This window comes from Dreissena polymorpha, chromosome 5 (genome assembly GCF_020536995.1).
Source record: "Dreissena polymorpha isolate Duluth1 chromosome 5, UMN_Dpol_1.0, whole genome shotgun sequence".
Taxonomy (NCBI): domain Eukaryota; kingdom Metazoa; phylum Mollusca; class Bivalvia; order Myida; family Dreissenidae; genus Dreissena; species Dreissena polymorpha.
This window is the reverse complement of record NC_068359.1, coordinates 48,306,853-48,326,318: the sequence shown is the minus strand read 5'-3', so window position 1 is coordinate 48,326,318 and position 19,466 is coordinate 48,306,853. Positions and strand designations below refer to the sequence as shown.

The 19,466-nt window shown below is 31.9% G+C and overlaps 1 protein-coding gene across 1 annotated transcript; it reads left to right on the top strand.

Moving 5' to 3' along the window:
- The first annotated feature begins 2,926 nt into the window (after positions 1 to 2,926).
- LOC127832494 (heat shock 70 kDa protein 12A-like) lies at positions 2,927 to 18,266 on the top strand. Its single transcript, XM_052357997.1, has 5 exons — positions 2,927 to 3,084; positions 3,921 to 4,072; positions 13,641 to 13,865; positions 15,537 to 15,693; positions 16,569 to 18,266. Exons 2-5 carry the CDS (start codon positions 3,938 to 3,940, stop codon positions 16,634 to 16,636), a joined length of 585 nt encoding a protein of 194 aa, XP_052213957.1. The 5' UTR covers positions 2,927 to 3,084; positions 3,921 to 3,937; the 3' UTR covers positions 16,637 to 18,266.
- Positions 18,267 to 19,466: the final 1,200 nt, after the last annotated feature.

Below are 19,466 nucleotides of genomic sequence, written 5' to 3'. Positions count from 1 at the left end.
CCACTTACATTTCATGGCGCTCTTCCATAGATAACAAGTTATAAAAAATAAATGTCTGTAAAAGAAAACTTTTTTCATCTTGTTTAAACTTTAAACACCTTTACTGCATCTGTACACACCAACTGCATGCCTATATTGGGAAATCTGGATGAATTATGGAACTTTCATTTATCCCAGGGGTGCACATAAACTGGACAAAAGCCGAGTGTGGGGGTAGTTTTGAAAAAATCAGTATATTTTTTTTTAAAGCATGGAAAGACTACATAAAAATGTGCATGTAGTTCAGTGAAATGATGCTGATAAAGAAAATAATAGATTAGATTATATTTGGATAGGTGCCCATTACGGGTGCGCTACCTTAAACTAAAAAGGTTGTGAAGTTAATGGAGGAGCATAACAAACAGACTGTATTTATTTCATTCACCAGTTGAAAATACTCAACAACATCTTCTTGGATAAAGATATATCTTTTAAATATTAATTAATCATATAATCTTCTACTAATCACCACCCACCAAAAAAATCACAAAAACAAAAAATTCTTAGCAATGTTGTGTAAAACATATCGCTGTAAGTTGTGAAACAATGGTAGTTTTTGTGACAATTTAAATGTTATCTCGCATCAGTTGTGTTATATACTCAATGCGAGAAAGTGTAATGCAGTTTGATTATAAATGATATTTTTGTACAGTCAAAATACTATTATCAGTAAGTGAAAAGTTTTTTTTATCTTTAAAACATCTTGAATGCACTTGTAAGTATCAAAAACAATTATCAAAGATATAAATATCTAGTTAAAATAGCTAGTATATCTCAGAATATATCAACATGTTAATCAGCCATATGTTGTTCATATTTGTAATTTACCCCACCCACTATTCTTGCATTATATGTCACAATTATTGATCATATTCACATGAAATGTTATATAATTGTATTGGTTAGTCCCATAGGTGTCTATAAATGAAGTAAAGATGATTATTGTATCTAAACTACTTTACAGGTACAAATTGAAACATGTCATAATCGAAAAAAACTTGTTTTTTGTTCTTTTTTTCCACATATATAGTTATTTGTTTCATTACATGTACAATATTTCACCAAAATACTTATTTTTTTAATAACAATAATATGTTCTTGATTGCTTAAATTAAAAAGCTCACCAAAATCAAGGAAAATATATGTTGTTTGTGAAAAAAACGGTATTTTCTAGGTTTTTGGTCGGCCATCTTGGCGGCAATCATGGACCCCGTGGGCATACAATTTTTCTTGGGAACAACCTTTTTATTTTACCCAAGACAATGTAGAACATCATCAGCATATTAAAAAAAGGTTCCAATCATGCACCGTGGGCCTCCGTTCCTACTAGACTACACTTCATAGATTCCGATTTCTTTAGTTTTTAGATTCGATCAGAGATAAAAGGACAGTATTTCAGCGCAAAGGATACAATATACCAGATTTCCACGTCCGAAGAATCGTTGTATTGGGAAAACAATCTGATAAAAACCAATAGTTCTTTACCGCTGAAATTATAACGTAGAATTACCTGCATTTTTTTACGAAAAATTATTACAACCGAATGCAAGATGTTTACTTTTATGTTTAGATACTCGAAGCCGCTGATGCGAATATTCCATATTTGCACACACTTACACAAATCGCGAACTTATTTGTACGATAGAACTTTGGCGAATGCGACGCAAATCTTAATTTTATTGGACGACATCGTTATTCAAGTGGTCAATGCAATTATATTTATCATGCAAGCGCTTTTTTGCGCATATTTCAAGCGTCTATTGTTTTCAACCATGACGGCAGACGGTTAAATATTTTAGTTTGGACTTAAACTTTCCGGCTCTATAATACTTAGTTTTTGTCAAGCCATTCTTTTGATAAAAGTAAAAAAATCTTTGTAAATAAAATTCATTTGTTAAAAAAAAATCTTTGGCAAACACCATGCTATTATCAAAATGGTATTAGCCCTTAAACGTCTGTTGTCGAGTGATGACAAAAATCATTAAATGAAGCAAATTTGACTAAGCACCAAAACAAATAGTTCTGAAAGAGTTCAGTTGTTATGACATAAATATTCATTTAATTCTCAACCAGCCTTTTTTCACATTAAATTAAACATTTGTTACGAAGAGTAAAATATATGTTTGTTACTTTACATTTGATGATTAGATAGTTCACAGTAACCATTTCAGAGATGTAATGGACTACGATATATTTCGATGATATTTGGTGGTCTCAACATTCATACAAACGTAATATGAGCAATTATCTCACTTGTTTAATGCAATACATTTATTTAAATTATTGTGTTTAAATCGTTTAAAACGATATATAGTTACTTTTTCAACGCGTGTATACATGTTCTTGGTATGATTATGATATGATTGTAGTCAGTCAGAACTGTCGAATTTTATTAAAGCTCCGTTATTTAAATAGTCCATTGGCATTTTGATTTACTTCATCCATATCTTTACTATTTAAGAATTGTTTTTATAAGGATGACTTAATGCTATGATTGAAACTGATGAAGATTTTACAAGTTTAGGGAACCAAAATTCAAATAACTGCCTACTTTGCCTCCTAATGTAAACATTTTTCTATCTATAATTCGAGTATCAAAAAAATCTTGACCATCCAAAATAATTTAATACCATCATCTCATAATTTTGTGAGACATATTTGCCCGTCAGAAGTACAAACCCACCATTTTGATTGAAGTAATGAATCAAGTGGTGTTGATGTCTAACAAGTCACATATTAGGTAAGACTACGAAGTGTACGATCAATTTATTTAATAAAGTAATGATGCTGGTGGTGTCTTATCTTTTTCATGGCTAAGGTTTGTTTCGTTTACGTTAGAAGTGTATATACGACCAACGTTTTGACTGAAATTTTACAACTTAACTCTTTTGTTTTGTTTCTTAATAGACAGAATGGCTCTGATTGTGGCAAGTATAGATTTCGGCACCACCTTTTCTGGACGGGCGTATTCCTTCGTGCATGATCACGACAATAATCCTGTTAAGTCCAGAAACTGGAATTCATGAACTTTGATATCAAGCAAAGGTATTTAGATGTTTAATAAAGAAATGATGAAAGGGTAAGTGTTGGTTATTGCGGTAATAATCAACTGTTTGGAGTTTCGATGCGTTAAACCATTAAAGCAAAAACATCGAAGCGACAAACCGGTGGCTAGCCCAATTACCAAAACGTACATGGTTGTTGTTATCCGTGACGTCATCCCATCTGAACAATTCAAAACGACGTGGCCTTCATAACATTCATAAACATCGAGTTAATAAAAATGACGCTATTGGTTTTGTTTAAAACAGTAAAGCTATATCCATTAAGTGCATTTAAATGTTGACCTAAATCTAAAACCTGCACAAGTAATATGTTTAAACTGCGATGCATAATACAGAAAAGATTAGTTTTCAAACGTTTGATAGATTGCGCGTTTAAGCACCTTCACATCATTAGACTCCGCCTATGGTTTGTTGTTGGTTATTCCGGACGTATTATCCTTCCATAACATGATGTCCATAGAACACAAGTTCCGCGTCTTGGTAGAACAATATATAAATTTTCCATTAAACGCTGCATGTAAATAATTGTATCAATGCTACGTTTAAGATGCATCAAAGTAATTAATATAGAAGTATATATGATGAATAAAGTATCGCTTTTTACTGTTGTTTAGTTAAAGAGATATTTTAAATAAAATCGCTAACTCGTAGCTCATTGATAGCAATATAATAAGAAACGAACAACAAACATTAATTATAATCAAGTAGGATATTGTTTGTAAGCAGAAATAAACAAGATCTATGTTTCGTATAAATTATGTCTGAATAATTTAAGTGGTTTTCGTTATTTGACAACTTATGTTTTACATTTTACAGCGCAAACATGCGTACTGATGAAAGCAGATGGAACAACACTCGAAGCCTTCGGCTACGACGCAGAAAGTAAATATGCAGAGCTCGCTGCAGAAGAAAATCACACTGATGTTTACTTCTTTCAGACATTTAAGATGAAGTTGTTCGATAATGAGGTACGCTTGTACAGAAATATGTATACATACATACATACACGTGTCTGGGATTTTTAATTAATATATTGATATAGCCAACGCGTTTCGCACAGCTCATCATGGCATAATACAATTTATCACATGCCATACCCTGTTTCCCATGTAATATAACCATTACATATATTTTTTTCTTTTATACCTAAACATTGTTCTTTTCACCGGTGAAAAGAACACATTTTCGGAATTCTATTTTCAGATTATCATAATTATCAAGATGTACTTCCCTTGTTTATATCCTTGTTTATATTTTTTCTATGATCACGAGTGAAATAAAATTGATTATCCACCGAATCCAACACATTTTCTTTTAATTTTATGCCTTTTTACCGTTTATTTACATTGTAAAAAGAGTTTAACTGAAGAATTTCCCTGTAATAATGACGTCATTTCGTCAACAAAATGACGTAATTTCAATGTAATGAGGCACGCCACGGGAAAGAGGGTCACTTTTCGGCGAAAGAGAAATTATAATGAATTATTTTCTTGAAAAGGGGGCATAAAAGAAACAGAAATGTGTTCATGTAAGTGCAAGATCGTTTGTTATTTCACGAGTGATCATAGACTAATAATATTTTCACTCGTGGCTGCGCCACTCGTGAAAATATATTTTCTATGATCATTCGTGAAATAACAAACGATCTTACACTGACATGAACAAATATCCTCTATATCTTACACATGTGTAATATACTTTTTAAGCGTTTTCATTGTCTTCTTTTCGTTCGATTGACCAATCGCATTTTGTTATTTTGCTGAAATGACGTTGCAACGTCAAATGACGTCACGAAATGTAAACAACATTCGGGTTTTATCATTATGTTTGCGTAAATATTTATTTAATGTGCTCATTCAAAAGCATGTGATAAAAAGATCTGCCACTCGTTGTCATTTCATACCATATCTTATTCAATTTGTCCAGGAAATTCGTTAGTAAGCTCGCAAAAGGCTCGCTTAGATCATAAGGTCAATAAATATTAACTTAATTTAAATGGGTTTAAATACATGTATAAAATGTTGTTCTTTTGCTAACCTAGCTGAAATATTTTTCCAAAATAGCTTATAAAATGGAAATACTTTAAATTTTGGTTCATAATGTGAACATTCATCTAAATGTTCACTTAAAGGCATCTGTCTTGTTGAGGGGTCGCGCATTTGTTGTTCATGGACAGATCGCCTATTTCTAAGTTTATCGCAAGTTTGGCCTGTATACAAATTTTATTCATCCATTGCATACGAATACATAAATCACATTTTGTATATCACATGACATTTTAGTTTTTATTTTGAACACTTTGCCATTAAAATCAAAAGAATCCCCTTCAATAATATAACCACGAAGGGCGCATCTAGGGTCATTACATTTGGATACTCTTGGTTCTTGAGATGAAAAGTAAGATTTCGTTAACAGACGTTGTCGCTTACATTTTACTATCTTCTGATCTGAAATTATTTTATTTATAACCGGGTCCGTTTTTAAAATGTCAATGCTGTTTTTAATACGCCAAACGGTTCTTTTGGATTTAGTGTTGAAATAAATGGGATTATATTACTCTTGTCTTTTTGTGTTGATTTTGAAAGTAATTCATGTTTAGGGATGGAAAGTGCTTTTATAATACCTGTATTTATAATAGATTGTGGATATTTTCTTTGTATAAGGGAATGCTCAAGTTCATTTAAACGTTTTATTTTAAGTAGAGTGGAGCTTGTTGTTATGTCAAAAATGATCTAGCTTTCAGTATCAGACATGAATTAAATATTTTAAATGATGAATTTGTTTTTAATTAACTTCTTTTACCCAAAACTAAACCTATTCTTGTTGGTACTTTTTACAGACCACCAAAACAGTCAAATTTCGTAGATCATTTAGAACAAATTTTGTCTAATATAAGGTCCGATTGTGAAACTTATCTGTAAGGTGATGCTAATATTTGTTTCAAACAGAAATCAAGCCCTCTTTTGAAAGCTTATTTAAATATTTTGAGAATTTTTGATCTCTAACAAATTATTAGTGAAGCAACTAGAATCTCAACCACATCAAGTAGTATCATTGACCATATTTTAACTGGCTCAAAAGATAAACTAAGTCAATTAGGCGTTATCTCTATTGGGCTAAGTGATCATTTTATGACTTTTTGTTCAAGAAAGATTTCCAAACAGACTTTTAATAGACATCAGTTTTCTAAAGTTAGATGTACTAAAAATTATACTGCTGAATTATTAATTGAGAAACTACAAAATGCTGATTGGAGTATATGTTTCAATGCTGAAAATGTTAACAATGCATGGATAGCGTTTAAAGATATTTTCATGTCAGTTTTAAATTCAGTTGCACCTGTTAAAGAAGTTAGACTCAAACAAAGGACTGAACCTTGGATGTCAGCTTAGATTTTACATATGATAAAAGTTAGAGACTCATACTTGTATAAGTTTAGAAAAGAAGGTTGCCATGATGACTACTCTATGTATTGTAGATACAGAAATAATGCACCAAGACAAGTTAATACTGCAAAATCAACGTTTTTTTTCTGATCAAATTGCTGAAAAGAGGGATAAGCCCAAAAGTATATGGCAGCAACTGAAACAACTTGGCTATAAATCTTGTAAAGCTGGAGATGATAATATTGTTTTAAATATTAAAGTTGAAAACTGCCACAGTCCTTAAAAGGTAGCCTCTCATTTTAACAATTTTTTTACTACAGTCGCATCAAAGCTTGTTGAAAAGTTACCCAACCCTATTAAATTGTTTGATTTAGACTATCATGCTTTGTTAGATTTTCTACAGGAATAGAAATCTTAGTAATAGCAAATTTGCCTTAAAACATGTTTCTGAGTCTTTTATTTTCAAAGAACTTAAAAACCTTAAAACTTCTAAAAGCACTGGTCTAGAAAAGGATTCTGCTAGTTTTATGAAATTGCATGTAACTTCTATTGTTAATATGTCTATTTCTGAAAATTGTGTACCTAATAATATGAAGGAAGCAAGAATGAAACCTTTGTATAAGAAAGATAGCAATCTTGATGTTGGAAATTATAGACCAGTTAGCACTTTAAGCATTGTCTCAAAATGTTTGGAAAAAGCTATTTATACACAACTTGAAAAGTATTGAGTAGATACTAATTTATTATATGAATTACAGTCAGGTTTTAGAAATTCATATTCTACAGATACATGCCTTGTTCATTTAATGGACCACATTAGAAATAATAATGCTAAAGGACTTTATATAGGAATGGTTAGGTTAGACCTACAGAAAGCGGTCGATACAGTAGACCTCAACATTTTATGTGGCAAAATATGATAATGGGTATTGACAATACAGATTGGTTCATGTCTTATTAATTCTGATGAAAGCAAACGGTATGTGTAAACAATGTATTTTCTGAATTCGAACCTGTTACTTGTGGCGTACCCCAAGGTAGTATTCTTTGACCTCTTTTATTTTTATGTTATGTGAATGATATGATGATTAGTATTGACCCTGATTGTAAATTGATCTTATATGCTGATGATAGTGCTATCTTGTATGCTCATAAAGACCCAAATGTTATCTCTGAAAAATTAAGCAGTGTCATGGATTCTTGTTCAGACTGGTAAGTAGACAATAAATTATCCCTACATTTAGGGAAGACTGAATGTATTGTGTATGGAACAAAGAGAAAGTTAAAACAACTGAAAGATTTTAAAATTGAATGTAAGGGGCATACAATTAAACCCACGACTGCTGTAAAATATCTGGGTGTTAGCATTGATAACACATTATCTGGTGAAAACATTGTAAACAGCATTTTTAGTAAAGTAAACTCTCGTCTGCAAAGTCTTTAGATAAAAGAACTAGACAATACTTATGCTCTGCCTTGATACAGTGTCACATCGATAATGCTTGTTCCTCTTGGTATCCAAGTTTAAATAAAAGTCTAAAAGACAAATTACAGATATGTCAAAATAAAATTGTTAGATTCATTTATGGAATGGGACCTAGAGATAGTATTGTAACAATGTAACTTGTCAGATATGTCATTGCTAAATATTGAAAATAGAAATAAGCAATTAAGACTGAACGATGTATTTGAAATTGTTGAAGACAAGTGTCCATCATACTTGAAAGAAAGTTTTATCTATGTTAAAGATACTCATTCATATGCAACGAGGGCAAATACATACACTTTTAGATTGCCAAAATGCTATGGTAAAGGAAATGTTACCTTTTACTACAGTGCAATTAGTGATTGGAATGCTTTGCCAGATACAGATAGAAAATTGATAATAAACATAAGTTCAAATTAGCTGTTAAGAACCATCTATTGTGCCTAGCTAAAACACCTTAATTGTAACAATTAGAATATGTTTAATCTAGTCATCATGGCAAATATATTATAGAAACATGATTGTAACAACTTACATGACAACTCAATAATTATCAGGGATTTATTGTTCATTTTGTGCAACATCTTATAGGATCATATTATAGTGAGTATAACCTAAACAGGACCCCATTGGAAATAAGCTTTCGGGCTTTCATGGGCAATCCTAGGTTTTTACACTATAATATCCAAGTTATTTCATTTTACATACTTAGTTTCATAAAGTTGTGAACTTGTTTCTAAAATATATCTTATTATCAGTATATACTAAAGTATGTGATAGTATTTTATGTGACATACATGTGTAACTGTGATATTTAAGTAATATATTAAACAATCTGTGATATTTAAGCAATATACTAAATACCATAGAGTAACATCTAACCATATTTTAAGTGTGAGGTAGTTGCTGATCTGTCCCCTTCAAAACTAGTCTGAGTTGATACCCTTTATTAAAACATTTTTTGTTGCCGCACTTATGTGTTCCATTTTATTGTCATATGTTAATTCATATTAGTTTTACGGCAGTTTTTAGACCATAGGTTTTGTTCAGCAGCAATCTCACATATACTTTTAGTAATAATTGTTATACTTTTAGAAAGTAATTGTTATGTAAATTTCAATTATAACTTGTATATTAAGTGTTTTAAACCTGAATAAAAATCAATCAATCAATCAAAGTGTATCATTCGAAACTATGGTACAAATCAGTTTCGTTAAAGTGAGAGGAATAGTTATCTTTGTGTGTTTATTATTATTATACAAGGTAAAATTAAGATATTGTTTAGAATCATTTTCTATGTAATATATATCAGTATTAATTTCAGTATTGTTTTTTTATAATCAATATATCAAGAAATGGTAACTCAATTGTGCGTGTTTGCATTGTAAACTTGATATCCGAATGTAAGTTGTTTAGAATAGTATAAACGCTTTGAAGTTCATGGGGGAATTTTATCCAGAAAATAAAGCAATCGTCCAGAAATCTTTTCCAAAATATTTTAATAAACGAAAGAAAATTATCATTATAAATTGATCCAATTTGTGTATATATAGTTTTGTTCTAAAAATTCCATCACCAATGTAGCGTATGTTGGCGCGAATTTAGTACCCATTGCAGTCCCTTTACATTGGTTGTAGTACTTGTCATCAAAATTGAAGTTATTATTTTCAAGTACTATTTTTATGCTTTCTTTTATAAACCTTTGTGAAAACCTTTCATTAACCGAATCGGGATATTTTTGAAGCCAATAATCAATAGCTTCTAAACCAAGAGTATGCGGTATATTAGAATATAAATGAATTACATCAAATGATACTAATGTACTTGACTCTGGAACTTGTGAAGGTATATGTTTAAGGAAATCTATAGTATTTGTTATATTGCTATTGACATATTTTACAAACGGTTTTAACAAGATATCCAATAAAGAACTTGTTTCACAGTTAGTTCCAGCGACTATTGGGCGTAAGCTTAAATCGTCTGGATCCATTAACTCGATATATTCTGAATTAATATTTTTGATTGCATCCTGAATGATTTTACTTTTATGAATTTTTGGAAGACCATTAAATAGACTTGTTTTCCATTTAAATTTTAATAAGAAATAATTTTCCTCTTTAGTCAGTTTACTATTTTCCTTTAGTAAGTTGCCTATTTTTTAAAGTGTTATTTGACTACCATTATCAGGGATTTGTTTATAATAATCAACGTCATTTAGTATTGCTAACATTTTTCTTTGATAAAAGTCTGTATTCATTATAACAAAAGATTTAATTCGGAACTCGCGTGCTGTGGGTTTTTCCGATTTCTGAGCGCGCGCGGGAGGTACAAACATTGTCATTAATACAGTAATGACCAATAAGGTCGATATCCGATTTGCTTCCCATTCAGTAGTGGATAATAAGTATTTAAGCGACAGTAGTGTTTTTTTTAGGAAATGTCAAAATTCAAGTCTTTTGTTGTTATTACTTTTACCATTATTATTAATAATTACACATAACAAATCTAACACTGATGTACATGTATGTCAGACGTTTATACAGGATTAAAGTCTAAATACACCGTTCAGATGTACAGCCGCCTATACGAATGGGTCCAGTAGCTAACATCCTTAAAATACATGAAAAACAGACTTTTGTCAGCTGTATGGTAATGAAGGGACCTATACAAACGCTTGACATATGCAATATTTCTTCTGAAAAAACACACATTAAATTCGTGTTTTTGTGTGGTTTTTTTTGGCATGCTTAAAGTTGGAAGGGTGAGCACTTTTTAATATATGGAAAACGTTACTACGGTGTAAACTAAACAGACTAAAAAGCCCGGGAATTGTCGCACAGGTCCTTTGCTTATAACGTAGGTACATTTATCTCTCCAAAAGATATTGTCGTTCTTTCTATTACACATATTTTTAGATGCTGAAGATCAAATCTACGCATTTGAATTGAAACAGATTCACAAGACCCATATGAATCAAAATGCCTTAACCCTTTACCAAACGACACATTTTGGACTGTCCCAATTTGAAAGAGGTTGCAGACGACAATTAAATTGTAATGGAATATGAAGGAAATGATCAGGTACGGTAGAAATAATTGTGATAAAAGGAGAAATTGCTCATCTTGAGCAATTTCTCCTTTTATCACAATTATTTATTAAGTCGTCAGCTACAAACCCGTAAAATCCTGTTAGTGTTTGGTAAAGGATTAATAATCCCTGGTTCCTTCTTAGAGCCTTTCACACATTTATAACAAATACAATAGTAGCATCTTTCTTTGTAAACAATCATTTCAAAATATAATTAACAACCCACGCATCCCTAAGACCAACAGGCCTGAGAATATTATGATAATCTAAAGACTATTTCTTTATATTTATAAATGTATTAAATTAAGTAATACATTTGACTTCTAAGATCAATTCATAACTTATATTAAGAAATAATAAAATGGTCAGAAATATATATGGATCGTTGAGCAATTTACAATCATATCCACAATTCATGAGTCACGATTCACAAATGGAACAATGAATCATTAGTAATTAAAAAGCAGCATATACAATAGTTACGAACATTGCACTTCATTAATTCCAACACCTCTTGGATACAAAGTTTGAGTTTACCATGCAGTATCATATATTGACTTTTCTTGAAATAATTATGTTCATGGAATTTGTGTTTTTTTTTAAATCAATAAGATATTATTAAACTGGTTTAAACACTACAAAAAAGACATGAAATTAACATGTCATCCGAAATATTTTTATCCGGATATATGGTCACTTTCGACATATTTAAATAAAACTCGGTTTTTTTTCAGTTTATAAGCAAAACATGCATAACACATGTTCTTACTTCAATTCCTTTGTAAGCAGTCACCATCTGATCTAAAATGGCACTAAATGACAGGGTTGTATCTCATGTTTACAAGATGTTGTTGTTGTTGTTGGTCACAGCTACACGGCCACAGTAATCTCCCCTAGTAAACGTCATATGTTCAGTTTTGTGACCCCCGGGGCAGGGTCAAATTTGAGCCCAGGGGAATAATTTGAACACATCTGGTATAGGACTATTAGATGTCACTACATACCAAATTTAGTAGCCCTAGGCTCTATAATTATGAACAAGAAGATTTTTTAAGTTTGCACAAAATAGTTCTTATTTAAGCATATGTTCATTTTTGTGACCCCCGGGGCATGGTCAAATTTGACCCCAGGGGCATAATTTGAACAAACTAAGTAGAAAACTATTAGATGTCATAACATACCGAATTTGGTAGAAATAGGTCCAATGGTTATGGACAAAAAGGTTTTAAAGTTTGCACAAAATAGGCCCAATATAAGCATATGTTCAATTTTGTGACCCCTGGGGAACGGTCAAATTTGATCCCAGGGGCTTAATTTGAACAAACTTGGTAGAGAACTATTAGATGTCACTACATAACAAATTTGGTAGCCCTATGCCAAACGTTTATGGACCAGAAGATTTTTAAAGTTTGCACAAAATAGGCCTTATTTAAGCGTATGTTTATTTTTGTGACCCCCGGGGCACGATCAAATTTGACCCCAGGGGCATAATTTGAACAAACTAAGTAGAGAACTATTAGATGTCACCACATACCGAATTTGGTAGCCCTAGGCCCTACGGTTATGGACAAGAAGTTTTTAAAGTTTGCACAAAATAGGCTTTATATAAGCATATGTTCAATTTATTGACCCCCGGGGCGGGGTCAAATTTGACCACAGGGGCATAATTTGAACAAGGTCGCCGTGGTGTAATGGATATGGTGTCCGCCTTGCGACCGGGAGGTCACGGGTTCGATCCCCACCGTGGGAGCGTTCTTTAGATCTCCCCCAAAGACACCAAGTACTGGTTCTAGGCCCAGGAAACGGACTCGAGAGCGTTTATATAAGCCTAAGGCTTTCGACGCAATCGAGCTAAAATAAATAGGTTTAAACTAATTTGAACAAATTTGAAAGAGGTTCACCCAGGAACATTTGTGAGAAGTTTGATCAGAATTGGACTTGTAGTTTAGGAGAAGAAGATGTTTAAGTTAACGCACGGACGGACGCACGGACGCACGCACGACGGACACAGGACCATGACATAAGCTCCGCTGTCCTCTGGCCAGTGGAGCTAAAAATGATTAGATTTTTATCAACTATAACGAACGTTTGAGCAGAAAAAGTGGTGTTAACTATTCAGCGATAAGATCAATTATTGATTCACTGTCTTTTAAAATAGGCTAGTCATCTTTTGTTTGTACCTACCGCGCGTGCTAAAATATCGGAAAACCCCAGACTGGAGAGTTCCGAATAACAACTATTCCGCCACCCTTATGTGCTTCCTTAATAGTTATGGATTTATCTTCTGCTAATGAATCTATGGTTTTTCTTTCTTTTGTTAATATGTTATGTTTAGTGTCATTTTCCATTTGAGAATGTTGAAGGCAAAGTGTTCGATATATATATAAATATATGTGTGTGTTTTTTGTCATGGTACCATCCCAATTGTTTAATTGATTAAACTAAATCAATAGTATTACACAAAAAAACAAACGCACATTTAGTATGATGCATTTCACTGTAACTTATACTTAATGAATCTGTACTAGTTACGCAATGTTGTTTTAAAGTTTTTGATGAAACATTGATAAATTTTAGGGAACCATAGGAAATTCTACGCTCTTAGAGGATGAAACTGGAAAGAAACTGAAGGCATTGACCGTATTCTCGTTAACAATAAAATACCTTATTGACGATGTGATGGACTTTCTCAATAAGCAAATAACAAATGGCGTTAACAAAAATGACATCAACTGGGTTCTGACGGTACCAGCTATTAGGGACGATCATGCAAAACAATTTATGAGGACAGCAGCCAGAGAAGTACTTCTTATATGAACAATTTTGCTGCTACTACTACTCCTATCCTCCTCCTCCACACCACCACCAACACTATTACTACTGCTACTACTACTACTACTACTACTGCTACTACACCAACAACTTCTACTACTACTACTACTACTACTACTACTACTACTACTACTACTACTACTACTACTACTACTACTATTACTACTGCTACTACACCAACAACTTCTACTACTACTACTATTACTACTACTACTACTACTACTACTACTGCTTCTACACCAACAACTTCTACTACTACTATTACTACTACTACTACTACTACTACTACTACTACTACTATTACTACTACTACTACTACTACTACTACAACTACTACTACTACTACTACTACTACTACTACTACTACTATTACTACTACTACTACTACTACTACTATTACTACTGCTACTACACCAACAACTTCTACTACTACTATTACTACTACTACTACTACTACAACTACTGCTACTACACCAACAACTTCTACTACTACTACTATTACTACTACTACTACTACTACTACTACTACTACTACTGCTACTACACCAACAACTTCTACTACTTCTACTATTACTACTACTACTACTACTACTACTACTACTACTACTACTACTACTACTACTACTACTACTACTACTACTACTACTACTACTACTACTACTACTACTACTTCTGCTACTGCTTCTACTACTACTACTACTACTACTACTACTACTACTACTACTACTACTACTACTTCTACTACTACTACTACTTCTACTACTACTACTACTACTACTACTACTACTACGACTACTACTACTACTACTACTACTACGACTACTACTACTACTACGACTACTACTACTATACTACTACTACTACTACTACTACTACTACTACTACTACTACTACTACTACTACTACTACTACTACTACTACTACTACTACTACTACTACTACTACTACTACTACTACTACTACTACAACAACAACAACTTCTACTACTACTACTACTACTACTACTACTACTACTACTACTACTACTACTACTACTACTACTACTACTACTACTTCTACTACTACTGAAATTTGAAATTGCACTTGTTCATCAATCACTTAGAACCTTCACCTTTATGCGTATGTGGAGAAGTTGATTCAGTGTATCATTTCTTTTTTATTTGTCCACGCTTTTCTGAACAACGTACTACTCTTTTTGAAACCCTACACGCAATTGAACAAATAAATTGAAATACAATGCTTTTTGGTAATGACATGGTAGATAATGACACCAACTGCTTCATATTTAAAAATGTTCAGATATTTATTAAGACGACAAAGCGTTTTTCGTAATGTTGTTGTAGCAAATAGTTATGTTTATTCTCCTGGACAGGACTTCACTATCTCAAGGTTGTACTGTATGTTTATTTCCATTCAGTTCTATTATTGTTATTATTATTATTATTATAATTATTACTACCACTATTTCTACTAATTCTACTACTTCTACTACTCTTACTATTACAACCACTACCACTACTGCTATCACTACTTCTAAAAAGTACTAATATTACTTCTACTCTACTACTACTTCTACAACTAATACTAATTTCATTAGTACTTCTACTATTACTCTAATAATCAATGTAAAAAAATTTTCAGGCTGGAATAGAAATAGGTCATCTCAGCCTTGCACTTGAGCCCGAAGCTGCTTCCATCTACTGCCGGCACATTAAAATGTCAAGAGAAGAGAACTCCACTGGTGCGGATATTTCAACATTCCAGCCTGACACGCGGTACCTGATTTGTGATGCTGGAGGTTGGTTAAGTTGTAATATCAACAGGCCTGTACAGTATTTATACATAAATTATCATCAATTTATTCAGCCATACACAAGTTGCATAAAGTGTTACCCTTAGACATAATACTTCTAATTAATCTTATTTTGTCTTTTGCAAAAAGTATGTATGTTGTATGTTGAACACACCCAATTGCTTTCACATATATGCATAAGACCATATTGTTGTGTAAAATATGCGTAGCTGTCTACTCTAAGTTTTTACCGATATTAGTATCTAACGAAACGATGTTAAATTTTCCTTTCTGATGCCCCAAATAAAATTCAGAATTGGCTAACGTAAAATTTTTAGAACCAGCATAACGTTTTGCAAACCATGCGTGAAACTAGTGTTTTCTACAGGTGTCGCTTATGCTACTGTTTTAATAATCTAACAATAAGATCTATTAACAAGAAAGAAAAGAAAAAAGGCACTTATCAAGGATCTAATTGTTTTAGACAAAAAGATGACATATAACTTTAACTCAACAAACGTATTAATCATTTATCGCAATGATTCACGATGCCCTAAATAAGTTTAAAGGGATCTTTTCACGGTTTGGTAAATGACAAATTTGAGAAAAGTTGTTTCAGAATCGCAAATTTTCGGTTTAGTTATGATATTTGTGAGGAAATAGTATTACTGAACATTTGCCATGGTCTAATATAGCCATTATATGCATCTTTTGACGATCGAAAAACCTAAAAATTATCAAGCGTTGTAACGCGAAACGATTGAATAATTTGGAGAGTTCTGTTGTTGTCGTTTAAATTTGTGAAACTACGTATATAAGGTATAAAATCTTATGTATGCTTGTCAGGATAGCTCAGTTGGCTAATGCGTTTTTTACTTCAGGATTACGGGGGTCACTGGTTCGAGTCCTGCTGCAGGCTACTTTTTTTGCTTTTTTGTTTTATTTTTGATTTTTTACTGGAGCTTTTAAAAATTTAAATGTTTACATTTATCAATATAAAGCATTTAATGACAAACTTCAAAACATGCCAAAATCTGTGAAAAGGCAACTTTAATCAACATTTGTAAAAATAGCTGTGAATGACAAACTACTTAAACCTGTCGGTAGGAAAAACTCGCGTACACATATTTGAAATATTTATGGGCGATTCACCTTATGCAGGGTTTTATTTAATATTTTCATTGCTTTTTTGTGTGTTTCTAGGTTTATTATACAATGTTTTATATACATTAACATATTAACATAACAAAATATGTGTGTGTTAAGATGTTTTGTTTTCAACTTGGTTCACATAATTATGACATTTAAAAAATATCAATGTGAAAGTTACACATAACATATATCATGGTTAATTTTTATTTTACATGCATAAACTATTTTGTTGTAATAGGTTAATTGCATATCTATGTAGAACATTGTTTTTGTAAATAGTCTTTCAGATTTCAGTTTAAAGCTTTCCTCAATCAGCTCCACTTCCTACTCTATTTTATTTTTAAGTTCTTATTGGTATTTCGTTTATTACTGAATGTATACAGAGTTACAAAAAGGACCGTCCTGTTTTATATGATGAAATAGTTTCTGTCGATGTTAACATTTCTTGTTTTATTTTTATTTTGTACACCATGAAATCAGTGAAAGGTACTCAATATTTGTCATAGAGAAACGGGATGTGATATAATATGAACCGTTAATGCGTATTGTTTCTACAAGATATTCTTTAATAAAAGTGTATTCTTCATGTTGCATCATTTCAATACACTCAGAGTGGCGTGTAAATGGAAAATATTGATGACAATGGTATTTACCAGTTTTTGATAATCATTGATTTCACATGTTGTTGTTCAATTTTAACGGTTGTCTAGACAATTGTCCATCGCTTGATTTACATTCGCATACCACGATGATGTATATTAATTTTATTTTGTTTTGCATATTCGCGCAAGTTGGCTCTGCATGTGGCCTTAACATAATGAGTAAAAACAACTACAAAGTGTGTTATTTTGATGTTTCTCTTCGCGTAGTTATTAGCTTGGTCATTATCTAAAGATGGAAATATTTTGAATATAAATCAAGTTGCCCAAGATTTAAGTGTTTTCAGCAAATACAATTTCTGATAAATTAGGTTAGAATCTTATTAACATAACATTCAATTGCATGTATTGTAACTCTAAGAATGATTGATAAACACGTGCTTGATTATTTTATAATTGCATTGTAAGGAATTGTGTGTTGTGTACACAGGGTGCAGGATCACGTGACTTTTTGGGGTTCCATCTTCTCCGATTTCAGACGTATTCGAGGATTTATTCTTATACCTTAAGATATCGACACAAACTGCTATAAAAACTGTATATGCACTATAGATGTTTGCAATTGTATTTCAATTATTAAACTTGAGATATTTGGAAAAATAAAGTTCTTAACGGTGTCATTACATTCTGTCCAGCCGGTGTGTAAACCCCTGAAAACCCCGTTGATTCTGCACCCTGTACAATGAATGATTCACATACATCTGTTGTTTTAAGTGCTTTTATAAAATGCTGAATATTTGTATGTCTAAATAAACTTTGAATAGTGAAGGGTGTGTTTGCAACTGTTACGTCACGTGTTAAATCGTGTTCATCTTATTCAGATTATTTTAGTTATGTGGTTGGTCTGAGACAAGGGGATGTAATGTCGCCGATTTTGTTTACTTTATTTGTTGAAGACCATGAACTTTACCTGCAAGATAACATTAACTCGAGTTTGAATAGAGATTGTACGGACATACAATGGTAACGTCATTGTAGTAATTGGTAACTTTAACTGTTTAGGAACAGTGTCAAATTACACAGGAACATTTTAATAAAACCAGGAACATTTGGGTGGTAAATCCTTTAAGGCTATGAATACATTATTGTATTAAATTATGAGTCAGAAGTATGGGATTTCACAAAGCCAGCTGATATTGAACGCATCCATTAAACAATTTGCAAACGATTTTTATAGATTAAAATAACTACAGGTAATGTTGCTAATCATGGTGAATTAGCTATACATCCATTTGATGTAAACAGATTCTTATCCGTGAACATATCATAGTGCAAATTGTTTGCAAGCTTTGAACGATTGTAATAAAGGTGATATTTATTGGGTCTCAAATGTCAAGTAAATAGTAAAATATGTTTGCATTTGGTTACGTATTTGAAAATCCAAACGTTGTGTAAGTTAATGGTTTTATTAGCGAGTTTAAATGTGGACTTGTTGACAACTTTAAACAAAAATTGTATGGTAGCATTAATAATTAGTCTGTATTAGATACATATAAAGTTTTCAAAACCTCTTTGAAAAATGAAGAATATTTAGACTTACTTCCTAGACGACTGCGCCTATTTTTTGTAAGATTAAGAGTCTCTGCACACTCGCTGAGAATCCAAATTGGCCGATATGCTCAGAATAACATTCCACGAATGAACGTTATTGTCTATGTTGTAATTGCTGTATTAAGAAGATGGATATCATGTTATATGTATATGATGCTGTTACACTGAGTTAAGAAAAATATATTAACCGTACATTTTATATCAACCCATCTATACTCCACAACTACTAGATTCATGTGACATATCAATAATGTATAGTGTGTTTAAATTTATCAAAGAAGCTTTTGTTGTAACAAATGGGATTCTTAATAATGTTGTTCAATAAATTCAGTACCGCCTTGATAGAATCTACGTGTTTTTACTAACTATTGTATTAATTTCGTATTGTATTCTTTAATGGCTATTTTTGTTATGTAA